Source organism: Chrysemys picta, chromosome 5, assembly GCF_011386835.1.
Source record: "Chrysemys picta bellii isolate R12L10 chromosome 5, ASM1138683v2, whole genome shotgun sequence".
NCBI lineage: Eukaryota > Metazoa > Chordata > Testudines > Emydidae > Chrysemys > Chrysemys picta.
This window is the reverse complement of record NC_088795.1, coordinates 108,813,427-108,826,944: the sequence shown is the minus strand read 5'-3', so window position 1 is coordinate 108,826,944 and position 13,518 is coordinate 108,813,427. Positions and strand designations below refer to the sequence as shown.

Below are 13,518 nucleotides of genomic sequence, written 5' to 3'. Positions count from 1 at the left end.
ACATATGCTGCAACACTTGTGCAACAAATCTTCGCCAGTGGTTGAACAGGAAAAGGAAATCTATGCCTTTTGCAATGCCAATGATTTGGAGAGAGCCAACAGATCATACCAGCAATTGTTACTTCTGCATGGTGCCTCCAGTTGGGAAAGGTGTGTCAAAGAAGAAAAAGTGGACTGTGCATTATCCAAACATTCCATCAGCAATACGCCAAGTACCCCACGGAGAAGGACTGCCGGTTCCTGATGCATCAGAATCATTCTCACTTGAGACAGACGAGGAAGAGGAAGAGGATGAAACTTCTGGTCCGGAACCATCAATGTCACAGGACCCACATTTTCTCCCATCCTCCTCCTCTGAACCACACCTCATAACACAAGGTGAACTGAATGACCTTGTCAGGGATTTGCAACTACCCAACAGTAAGGCAGAGCTGTTGGGCTCCAGACTACAGCAGTGGAATCTCCTGCCAGGTGACGTTAGGGTTTCTATGTTCCGTGACCATCAAAAGGATCTTGTCCCATTCTTCTTCATGGAAGGTGATCTTGTAGCCTGCAACAACATCGATGATGTGATGGCAGCCCTCAACATCGTTCACGATCCGGATGAGTGGAGACTGTTCATTGATTCATCAAAGACGAGTCTTAAAGCTGTTTTACTGCATAATGGCAATGTTTTGCCATCAATTCAAGTTGGTTATGCGGTCCATATGAAGGAAACCTATGACAACACGAAACAACTTTTGAGGTGCATAAACTATGACCAACATCAGTGGCAGCTTTGTGGCGATTTGAAGGTTGTTGCTCTCTTGCTTGGTCTGCAGACTGGATACACAAAGTACTGCTGTTTTCTCTGCGAACGGGATAGTCGTGCAAGAGATTCCCACTACATCAAGAAAGACTGGCCACTCCGACAGTCATTGGAGCCTGGGAGGAAAAGTGTTCAGCATCCACCACTTGTTGAATCAAGGAAGATTTTGTTACCACCCTTACACCTCAAGCTGGGTCTGATGAAGAACTCTGTCAAGGCCATTGACAAAACACAAGCAGCTTTCAAGTACCTCCGTGGAAAATTTCCAAGGTTAAGTGAAGCTAAGAAAAAGGAAGGTGTCTTTGTTGGTCCTCAGATTCATGAGCTTCTTCCAGATGATGCATTTGACCATGCACTGCGTGGCAAGGAAAAAATCTGCATGGAAAGCCTTCCAGTTAGTGGCAATACATTTTCTCGGAAACAACAAGGCAGACAACTACAGGTTGTTGGTGGAAAACCTCCTCAAGGCATACAAAAGCCTTGGTTGCACCATGTCACTAAAGATACATTTTTTGCACTCTCATCTAGATTTTTTTCCACCGAACTGCGGAGCAGTGAGCGACGAGCACGGCGAGCGATTTCACCAGGACATTGCAACAATGGAAAAATGCTATCAGGGCAAATGGAGCCCATCAATGCTTGCAGACTATTGCTGGACAGTGACAAGAGATGTTCCATTTAATGAATACAAGAGACAAGCCAAGAAGCGCTGAATAGACACTGAATAGGACTAAACTATGTACATAATAGTTTTTTGCCTTTTGTTTCATAATCAATTTTATTTATATAACCCTTTTGCTGATTTTTAAAGTGTTACATAAACAGGACAGGTGAAATATTATCATGTAAAGCAACCATAAACACATGAAAAGACCTAGGTTTACAATTTATGATTAAAACTCTTATCTACACAACATACACAGACATAAAATGTAAAAACTTAAACATCTTAGAAACAGTAGCCAATCAGTTGTTTTAATTGTCATATTGACTTCAGCACATCAAATTACATAATAAATAGCACATTTAATCTCTGAAGCAGACGACTTCTCAAAAATTATAGACCAGTGTAATCAATCCAACCACTTTTGAGTTATGCATGTACGATATTTGACTGCACAGATGGGACTTTATTGCGATTTCCACGTTTTAAGAAAAATCATGAGGAAATCTCAATAATGGATGAACTGCATTTGCTCAAAGTTTCAAAAAATCATTTCTGGACTTGAGACCAAGACGACCATTCCAGCCCAAGAATTTCAGAAAAGTATGAATAATTAAAAGGAGAGGGTTGGAGCAAGTCTGTAATGCAAGTTAGACCTTTTTTGTTGCCCCTCATCTCTGAAGTCAACACACAACAGTAATTTTCCTTTTGATTGAGTAGGACTGGACACTAATTTTCAGTCCAGTGATAGCTCCTTCAAATGGCCTGAGTTTCCTGTAGAAAGCAACAAGGTAAAGCTTTCCTTCGGTAGGTGAATGTGCTGCCACTGCTGCACTTTCAGCCCCTACAAACATGTGTCCTGAACTCTGTTGCACTGCTATTTGTCCACTTGGTTAGCCCACATCTTTCACCCCTCCTTTCTACAGAGACTGAACCTGTGCTACTGCTCCTTCACCCCATACCTGTCCTGGGCACCGGTGCAAAAAAACCCCAAACCTCTGACCAAACACCCCAACTCCCTCGCAAATAAAACACAATAGAAGCAAAGTGAAAAACTAAATCAGTTTCACTTGGCTACTGCTGAGCCATATGGTAAAGAAAAACATTTTATGTAAGAGCCCTAGAAACAAAATCCTGCACTACTATTGGTAATATTACGTAACAGGGAAAGGAAAACATGGAAGTCTCTGTTCCTGTTTTCAGTTGGTCAGGCAAAAGTAGAGACGTTCACAGCCAGAACACCAAAGGCCTAGTCTTCTCCTCACAAGATGAGATTTCTCTTTTACAAAAGACATGAAATAATATTTGTAGAAATAAGAGTTATGTGCGAGCTAGGTTCCCAAACATTTTCTGCCCTAATTAAGCAAGAAGCAATTTAGGTTAAGACAGCACATATTTACCTTTTGCTTAGCAAATCCAGGATCAATCACAAACACAACACCATCTATTGTTAATGATGTTTCAGCAATATTAGTAGATACGACAACCTGTTGAAAAACAAAACATGAAAATTTGTACATCAAGATACAGATACTATAGTAAATATAAACAACGTAAACATGCAATAATACATGAAGCTACGATAAGAGCAGCAATTCAGTATCCACACTAGCTTTTTGAAGTCTTGAGAGCAAATTCTCAGTTTCACTACGTTAACCACCATTTAGAGCTGTGACTCAGCACAGTCACAAACAAGAATAAATCTCACTGGAACCTATAAACTGGCATTCTGCTGATGAGAAAGCCCTAATTTTGTCCACTAAGAACTCCCCTCTCTCCCTTGTTTTCCCCATTGAAAACTCAATATAGTTACAAAACCTGCTAGTTTACAAATAAAGTTCCAAGAGCTAATACTGATGTTAATCATGGCTTTACACATCTGTTTCACACATTGCAGGTACAAATCTATTAAAATGAATGTTACCTGAAAGATTCAAAAATGTATAAAATCAGTGAAAACTAGTTAACTAGAATTGCAATCATGTGTTACATAATGTACTACAGAGGGTACAAATATGAAGCTTTTCCCCAGTCAAGACCTGAATTCAGGGTTCTGAATATTTTCTGCATTTCTTTCCCTCCTATAGGTACTAATGAAATCCTCTATTAACAATCACAGAATCCTGAATTAAGATCTTGGTAAGTAAAATCCAGAAATGTCCATGTTTAATTACTCCATTTTAAAAATAACAGAATCATCATATGTCCAAATATCACCTTTGTGCTCATATTTTTAAAATTACTGCAATAAAACAGTTGGACATTTAAAGTCCAACTTCTGTTAAAGTTGAACTGATTTTCATGCCAAGATTCCATTCACTTAAATTATACCTGTATGTATAAGAATTAAGTGGAACACACTCCACCACAAAACATTAAGTTGTCATCGAACTACAGTGACTGTAAATAAATGAAGTTAAAAGTTGTTCTTTTACATGAGTTTTTTTTTTTAAACTTGTTTAACTACAAAAGAAACATCTCTAGAACGTCTCCAGCGTAACACCAAGGGAATTTAAACATGCCTTTCACCTGTGAATTGCAAAGTATTTTATAATGGTAAATATCTACATTTGATGGATTAGGAACTTGAGGCAAACAATATTTGTCCCTGATAGGAACAAAGTCAGTGACAGGGTATAGCCCTCCAGCTCCCTTCCCCTAACCACTTTGCTACTATTTACCCCAGCTATCTCTTCCCAGCAAGATTTCTATGCAAGCCCACACTCTAAATGCTACTATACAGTTAAAATAATACAGAGGTTGAAAAATATTTCTGTACTGAACTGGAATTGTATCAAACTCAAACAAGAAACAGTACGTTATATAGAGCTGTTCAAACAAAAATGAATACATTCATCCAGATGTCATCAGTACAAACTTGCCACTTAAATAAAAGCCATAAATACTTGAACAAATTAAAATAAATTATGACAGAACAGCTTGATTCATTTTCACATTAATTCTATTAATCATTTAAAATGTAAATTAAACTAGAGTCTGTGTTAAAGGGTTAAATTAATCCACCTCCATAAACTACACACACACCCTGACCCAGCTTGCTATGAGATACTTAATTATTATAAATACATTTTTATATGAGCCTAACATGCATAACATTTTTAGCTCTGCAGATGCGCTCGGCATCCATGCCCACATTCCGAAAGTCCCAATTGGGAGTGGAAGCCGTTGGCTCCACCCATAACATTTAATATTCCCCAGAAGAGCCTATTGCCAATTAAGGCACTTCTGCTGCTGAAAATTCTATGGGCTCACCTTGCTGCTATGTGCTCAGTCCATATAGACCCAGTAATAGTTATTGCATGTCACAATCTCCAAAGATGCCACTCAGCATATCAGGTGAAAAAAATATGCACTGCCCAAACCTTCCATAGTCCAAACCCATAAGTTTTCTATTGTAAATGTCACATGAAACTAAATGATAAGCATACGTACTTAACTGCTGTTTTAAGTATGTAAAAGCCTTTGAAAAAATCCTACGCTTAAAACCAAAATGGAAGTTAAAGCATGAAAAGTTGTTTTGAAATTAAAAGAATAAATCAGTGCTAAATTACACAAAATATAAGTTATGGCTATTTAACAATTTACCTGGTTTTGTAATTGCAAAGTGGTTCTATTAACTTGATATTTAAATACCTATTTAACAATTTGCTTCACATAATTTTCTTTTTAGAGACTTGTTTAATTTAGTTATTTATTTGACTATTAGATTATTTCTATATACAACGGCTTTACCCAATGCCTCCAATGAATTTGAAACTGTTCATGACAATAAAACAACTTGGGATTTCAATTCTGGTGTGCTCTATTTATACAGGTTAATTGACAAGAGTAGAATTGCATGATATATGACCAGAGTTCTCTTCTCATTTATGCCAAATGTGTTATAAAAACATTCTGTTTTTAATATATATTTAAGATGAAGAATTCAATCAGTGAAAAGCAATCAACTAATAGGAAATGCAAAGTATCCTTCCATTATAGGTGTTGGAACTAGGGATGCTGGAGGTGTGGCTGGCTTGAAGTGGATTCCATTATGTACAGGGTTTACAATTTGGTTCAATGGTTCTCAGCACCACCACTATAAAAATTGTTCCAGCACCCCTACCTTCCATGAGAGAGCATGAATAGCACATATGGCAGCAGATCTCTGGCATACTGATCTGAAGGAAAACATGCTCATCCTTGCCCATACATCACGTAACAGTTTATTCAGTAATTGCAAGGGAATAGAGCTAATCACCCTTTATTAAAAAATATAAAAACAAAGAACGGGACTGTACTTTGTGTTTATGCCAGCACTGGGGACCTACAACAAAGATAATTTACTGATTTTCTCTAGGGTTACACCAAGGGATACAACAGTTTAGTCTCTCTCCAGTTTGACTACAGCTTTGCTAAATGTTAGGCTCGTTAAAGAAGTAAGCCCTACAACTTTCAGACCTGAATTTAAAATATATTAAATATACCTGAATTTAACATATTACACTTGTGTAATATAGTGAGATTCCTTCTTTCTATAATGAAATGCTTAATTAAGAATACCAAACCTTTTAAAATGTGCCTGCAAAATCTAATCATTTTAGAGAAACTGGAGTTAGCACGACAATTAAATTGTGTTTATTTGCTTTGCAACCACTATGAATTGTTGGCAATTTTTAAAAAAACCTATGTAAGTATACCTCTAACCCGATATAACGCGACTCGATATAACACGAATTTGGATATAACGCAGTAAAAAGCAGCGCTCCGGGGGGGCGGGGCTGCGCACTCCGGTGGATCAGAGCAAGTTCAATGTAACACGGTATCACCTAGAACGCGGTAAGATTTTTTGGCTCCCGAGGACAGCGTTATACCGGGGTAGAGGTGTAACTTAGGAGCACAAATTCAGTTTGAAAAGTGATGTGGACTCCTAAATCACTTGTGCTTTTTTAAAATTTTACAGTCTTAAAAGTTTGATTCTAATATAAAGGATTTTAAACAGAGTAATTAGACATCAATACAACACTTGGAAAAGTATAACATGATGGCATCGAGGCAGCATTGCTTCTTTAAGGGGGATCATTTTCAGATAACTTGTTTATCTAATCTTGAGTTAATAGAAAACTTGGCATATATGGTTTAGATTTTGATAAAATATCTTAAAAGTATGATGATCTAAAAAAAGCTATAACAAGGGTAAGTATGCTGGAGGACAAGTCTACGAATGATTTAAAAGCCTGAGTAAGCACGTAGAGTCAAATACGGTCCATAACCGAGTCAGATGCCGCAAATCTAGGTTTTCCTTTAAAGAAGTTTATAGCCCTTATGGTTGCAAAGAAAATCTTCAAAATGTGAACCAAGTGTAAAATGTTGGAAAGGTACATTAAAAAGCCTTGCACGCAGCTTGCAAGAGATGAAAGATAACCTGATTCATTTCATTGGTAGGCACTGTGTGAACACCTTCAAGGAGCTTAATGATCTAATCCAGGCTAACGACATTTTCATATACGGCTGTACAAATCTGTGCATAAATGTGCACAATTACAACTGTATGTACAAATCGGTTATTTTTTCCTGCACCAGTAGTACTCTATGTAACAGTAACATTACCAACTTAAAAAGTTATGGCCCAGGAAGAGGGTAATGTTCTCAATTCTTTTAGAAGCTAGAGCAATTGTACATGGCGGTCTTGACACACTTTTAGCAGCTGGTCCAAAAATAAGGTGCAAAGATACAACAAGCCTATTAGATGAGTGTTCCTGGCCCAGGTACGGCAATTGTGACCTTTGTAGATTCCTGGACTAAGTAAAAAAAAAAATCAGCTGTCTTAAAGAAATCTTTCCTTGTTGCATCATTGTCCTGATGTTCCTCCATATAGGCGATGGAGTCCTCTGGATCACCTAAATCTAAATAAGCAGACATTTTCATCTTAAATCTGAAGCTGCCTTGCACAAGTGGCTGATCTTGTCCAAAAGATTTGGGGAGTAAAGGCGGCCTTGAGCTTCAATAACGCATCAAGAAACGCCAATACTGGCTGTACCAATAACTTTCATACAAGATGCTATGCCATAATCCAAGTTCTGGCCCTTGTTCCATCCACACAGCTAAAGTTCAAAATGTCCAAATGAAAGGTCATTTTCTAACTGCCAACAACCTGAGATCTGAAAATCAAGCTGCACTCTGGGTTGAGTATTTTGGCCACTAATAAAGATCCAGAAATCAGAATTTATTTAACAAGTTAATAACGCATAAATCACAAGAGAATAGAGCTTACTTTTTCATTACTATATTGGCTCTACAATAGCAAACATTTCTGTCACTAAAGCAACCAAATACAAATCAGAATAGAGAGAGAACAGGCACCATTTTTACGTAGACACTTTAGATTAGAAGCCATTGCATGCATGTTTTTATGACTGATTTTGCCCACAATTTATACTTTTCCAGTCTAGCAATTCTTGTAACACAATACTTGCTACGGTTACAGTGCATTGTTGAACACTAGCACTGGTTTTGTGAAAGCTGGGCATCTGCATCTGTTATCCACTTATCAAGAAAACCAGACACTGTCTATTTTGAAGCACGTTGTATTTTAAACATAAAGGAAAATTTAATGAAATACAATGTTATCACTTGTTCATCACGGAGAAGCAATTTCATTCATTCAAGTCATTTACTAATACAATCTTGTTGCAGCATTATTTTCTTGATTTCAGATTGTATGCTTTCTGCAATCAACTTCAATAGGAAAAAAGATCATTTCACTAGATTTAATAAGTGATTTATTCATCCAGAGCACAAGAAGTTGTCACTAGTATTCTACATGCACTGTACTGCACTGAAAAGGCAATAATCAAGGAACAAACCCTGCCTAGAGCACATACAATGATTCAGCTTTGACCTTCAAAATCTTCTGTTCAACTTTATGAATGTTACAATTTAACATAGCCAGTGTAGGGTCCAATATTTTGGTGACCTTAGTTTTTTTAATCTATGTGGAAAATTAAGTGACTTCTATTGTCAATTATACCCAGATGCACCAAAACTTCCAATCTCAGGTCGTAACATGTAATTTTTCAGTTTTATGGTAACCCCAATAGGCCAAAGGAGTTGGTATAATAAAGGAAAGGGGATCTCAATTCAGGGTATTTCCCAGCGAAGGAAGAAAAGCTTCTGACTTCCATTATTATTATTTGTTTATCTTAACCCATCGAATTCTTAAAAGACTAGAAAAAATAAAAATCAAGAGACCTTGCCTTACAGCAGCATCCCTTGAAGATCAAGGGATAAGGATTCTGCTGAGACCGAATTCCACATTCAAGATCCCTTAACTGGCCACCCACAGCATTTAAAATAAGGATTTTGTCAGACCCTGTTTCAGCTGATTTGAATTATCAAGGTATTACGTGAGCAAAGCATTTTCTGATAGCCAGGTCCCATTTGATTCAAAGCTTTAACATTCAACAATTCAGGGCTTTGTAGGTGGAAGTCTGTGCCTTGAACTGCACCCGGAAATAAACTGAAAGCCAGTGCATATCAAAGCAAATGTAATATTTAATTTGACAGCATCCCTGTAAGTCCTTAACCTAAGAAACATTTGATTACATTGCTCAAGACTGCTTCAAAATAAGAGTTGAGACCTAGCTTTCTATTTGTTGCTGTCTGAATACATTTAAGATTAACAATGGAAACGCACTATTTTTAATCCCCCCCCCCACTACTATAACCAGTTAGATAGTAAACAGCACACTAAGATACAAACACTTTCTGATACTATTACCTTTCTTCCTATTGCTCCACTTGGTTTTTTAGGAGGTGGTGGTTCAAAAATCCTCTGTTGCTGCTGTGGGGGAAGCGTGGAATATAATGGAATGATTTTGATGTCACCCACTTCAGGACCCAAATCATCAATTTCACGCTTTATCCTCTTACAGGCTTCATCAATCTCCTACAAAGCAAAAGTTGGCAAAAATAAAAAATCATGAAAAGACTCATTTTATTTTAAAAACTTTGCATGGCAACTAAACTATTTCCAGCTATAAAACAGCAGATATCATTTTTACTTTTAAAACCAATCTGGGTGCTTGCAGAACTTCCAAAGGGATTTCCACAGCAGTCCATGATACATGTTCATTAGAGTACAGAAGTTGAGGTAACAACCTTATTTGCATTCAACACCCTTTTTCTTTTAGTCATGTTTCCTAATTAATTCTCTACAAATTGTACTAAAATTGAAATCTCTCACCCAGGAATATTAAACTGCACTCATGACCTTTTCAATTTTCACAATCTAAAAGAAATTGATGTGCAAGATATTTTAAATAAGCCAATTAAGCTTTAATGTCACGTATCACTAATGCAATTATATGGAAGATTTGCTTCATTGTACCTAACGAGAACAAACACCTTTGCAGTATAAACATGGATGTTCAAGAACCAGAGAGAACTCAATCCAATATTTTAGAGTTTATTTTAAAATTTGTTAAAATTCCATCTGAACTCAAAATCACTGAACTATTCTCAATGCTTGAAGAACATATTTTGTGCATTTCTATAGTACCGCAGTATCTAGTTTCTGAACTACAGAAAATATTTAATGCTGCCCATTCATTTACAACTAAATTTTACTTTAACAAATTTCATTTAAAATTTGTGAAATGACCCCTAATTATGAGAAGGTTTAATTAAAATAGGAAATTATAACAGCAGAATTTTAGGCCAGTTGCTAGTGATCCAATGAAATATTCTCAGGACAGGAAACTATAGCAACCCCTGCTGGTATAATTGAAAGATGTCAGTATTAGCAGCAACATATTGCTGAAACATCTATTAGATGGAACCTATAAAAAACCAGGGGAAATAAAGAAACATTTTACTAGTGTTTCACTTTTCTGCATATTATTATTTGATAGCAATTCAGTGTTTACAATTTATAACACTACACGCATCATTTTACAATGTTGACAGATGAACACCCTACATAGGCCCAACGAAGCAGAAACTACAAATGGTTTGCCAGCTTTCTTCTGACATTAGTTGAAGTAATATTTGGTTACACAGACCTAAGTTTCAGATCTTCTTTTAAGTTTAAATATACTAGGTACTTAAGATAAACCTCTTCTAAACAAAGGTAAGCCTTGCAAATTCCATGTTTACATTCATAAAAAGTCTTCAAGAATCTGCGCTAAAATGTCCCCTACTGGTCTGTTAAACAAAGTCTTAAGTCAAACTGCTTCAACAGACTCAAAGCACCTATATTGTAGCTTATGAAATGAGTGAATATTCAGAAAGGAGTAGCTAGCTCAATGCAGAAGTCTGAAGTTATTAGGTACACTGCCCTTCCTGAAGTTGGAACCACACTTACCAATTTCCAGGGTACTTATGTTATCTAGGCACTTCCATTACAAATATTAACACAAATTAGATGTGTCACTGGCAAAATCAACAGTCAAATGATAAATAAAATAAATGCACCTTGCATCACGCCCTGAAAGTCAAAAAAGACTAGCTCTGATGGGATGCCACTAACAAATGCCAAAGACTGGGCCCCTCAAATGATAAAGCCCTGCTGCTGGTCACAAAGTGCTCAAATTTAAATACTAACTGCAGGAATCTCACAACTAATTTTATGTTTAAAACTGGGTTTAAGACAAGCAAGCAGTCTGTCAGTAAGAAAGCCAGGTGTCTTTTTCAAAGCCACACATTTCTCTTCAAAAAGGGGAAGCTGTAGTCTGTACCAGCTGGCACTTCCAAATATAATTTCAAGAGTAAGACTATTTTAATGAGTTCTGATTAGGATAACATGTAAATGACAAATGCATAGATGACCATTGCTATAGTCACCGTGTGGACCTTATAATCTCCTTCCCAGCTGCACATGGTAAAGGGCAACAATGGCTACTTCTGCTAGTCTTAGAGCAATAACGAACTCAGGAGGATCCTGTGGCTATGAACCATTTTGATGGAAAGACATGGGGTGTCTCCACCCTCAATAGATGGCATATTATTTCTCCAAATGCTTCCCCCCTGCCAACAAGCACTACTTCAGCCTTATCTATAACCAGCTCCCTTTCTTCCAAATCATTGCCTCTCACATACTAGGGGTCTGCAGCACATAAAAGCATTTAAAATATTCACTTTCAACTATGAGCAGAACTGAGACTTTTCAAAGAAAAGAGCTCGTTTCCAGAAAGTGGTCCTGAGATATGCTAATTTATAAATGTATACTAACAACAATGTGCTATGAGAGCATTAAGGATTCACAGCTAAGCATTCAAGAATCAAGAAATGCTAGAGTTGAGGCTGCAGGCGTAACTTTAACCCTCTCTTTGGACACATTACAATGTCTTGAATTACACAACCATGCTGTATTTTTCTAGTACCAAAGATTTTTTTTCTTAAAACTTTTTCTTACAACCATTGTAGCATCTTGTACTACTCTGTGGATTGCAAAGTGATTACACAAACACAAGAGACATTAGATGAAGTGAGGCTTCTCTGGAGCCCTTGCTTTATTCACTATTCATTATTCAGAGAAAAAATTTTACAAGGCTGTAGATAAAAAGTCATAGGGTATGATGTATGATTTGAGAAACAGCATATGATCAATGAAACTTCACCATAATGTATTCACATAAAGAGACATCTCCTAAAGGTGCACATTAAATTAAGCTTTGAAAGAGGCTAGGTCCCATGTACATATCATACAACATGCTCATTCATCACAAGCTTCTAGTAAACACTGTGTACATATATAGCTGTTACCATCCATAAATACACAGTGCATGCCAATTACACTCCATACCTATTTCATTAGAATTATCCCTGGTGCAGCTGGGTTTACTGTAGATGAGCGGAGAGCAATTTTTAAAGACTTATAGCACTGCTCTACAGCCAAAATGCTTCTGAAATAAATGTAGTCAAACTTTACTAATTCTGGGTCACTGAGAACGAAAATGATGCTTAAAATTGTTGATTGGCTCTAGTTTTCAAGATATGCTATTGGGTCAGTATATACGACACTTGACTTGGGAATGGCGGAGGATAAGTGAGTTATAAAGGGAAGGGATCTCAATTTAAACCAGAAATGACTAAAATACATCTTTGACTGGATCTAGGAATAAATCTATGACTGGGTTTGGACAGTACTTGCTTTTTAGGCAAAACAATGAATGATGCAATCTGAAGCCGGTATTGCATCATACATGATCTGAATTGCATCATGTTATTCCTAGAAGTCATGGATGATGCAATCATAACGAAGCTTACATCACTCTGCTGAACAAATTGCCCTATATCAGCTCTAGAAATCATACAGTGTCGTGCTCTCTTATTTGCCAGTGTTTGATTTTGTAAAAGGACACATTTCTGTTTGGCCAAAGTGAGCAGAGATGCCTCGTACTTGTGTGAACAGTACAGATAACTTCTGCTATGTTTGTGGTGAAGTGACTTTTGCATCACAAAAGTGCAGTATAACCACTATGGTTAAGAAAGCCTATCACCTTTATTTTGGCTGAAAAATTGGAGATCAGGCCAAGAGGTGGGCTCCACACATATGCTGCAACACTTGTGCAACAAATCTTCGCCAGTGGTTGAACGGGAAAAGGAAATCTGCCTTTTGCAGTGCCAATGATTTGGAGAGAGCCAACAGATCATACCAGCAATTGTTACTTCTGCATGGTGCCTCCAGTTGGGAAAGGCGTGTCAAAGAAGAAAAAGTGGACTGTGCATTCCAAACATTCCATCAGCTATACGCCCAGTACCCCACGGAGAAGGACTGCCGGTTCCTGATGCACCAGAATCACTCTCACTTCTGGTCCTGAACCATCAATGTCACAGGACCCACATTTTCTCCCATCCTCCTCCTCTGAACCACACCTCATAACACAAGGTGAACTGAATGACCTTGTCAGGGATTTGCAACTACCCAACAGTAAGGTGGAGCTGTTGGGCTCCAGACTACAGCAGTGGAATCTCCTGCCAGGTGACGTTAGGGTTTCCATGTTCCGTGACCATCAAAAGGATCTTGTCCCATTCTTCTTCATGG

At 37.4% G+C, this 13,518-nt stretch overlaps 1 protein-coding gene across 4 annotated transcripts in view; it reads right to left on the bottom strand.

The window, feature by feature from the left end:
- DHX15 (DEAH-box helicase 15) overlaps positions 1-13,518 on the bottom strand; it is a 72,793-nt gene that overhangs the window by 21,221 nt on the left and 38,054 nt on the right. For all 4 annotated transcript variants that reach the window (XR_010601910.1, XM_005303449.4, XM_065598159.1 and 1 more), the window contains exons 6-7: positions 9,253-9,420; positions 2,873-2,959 (exon numbers count right to left, since the gene is read on the bottom strand). Coding sequence is in view for 3 of the 4 variants with exons in the window: in XM_005303449.4 (XP_005303506.2) it covers positions 2,873-2,959; positions 9,253-9,420 (255 nt within the window). In the remaining variant the exon portion in view is untranslated. The remainder of the gene's footprint in view (positions 1-2,872; positions 2,960-9,252; positions 9,421-13,518) is intronic.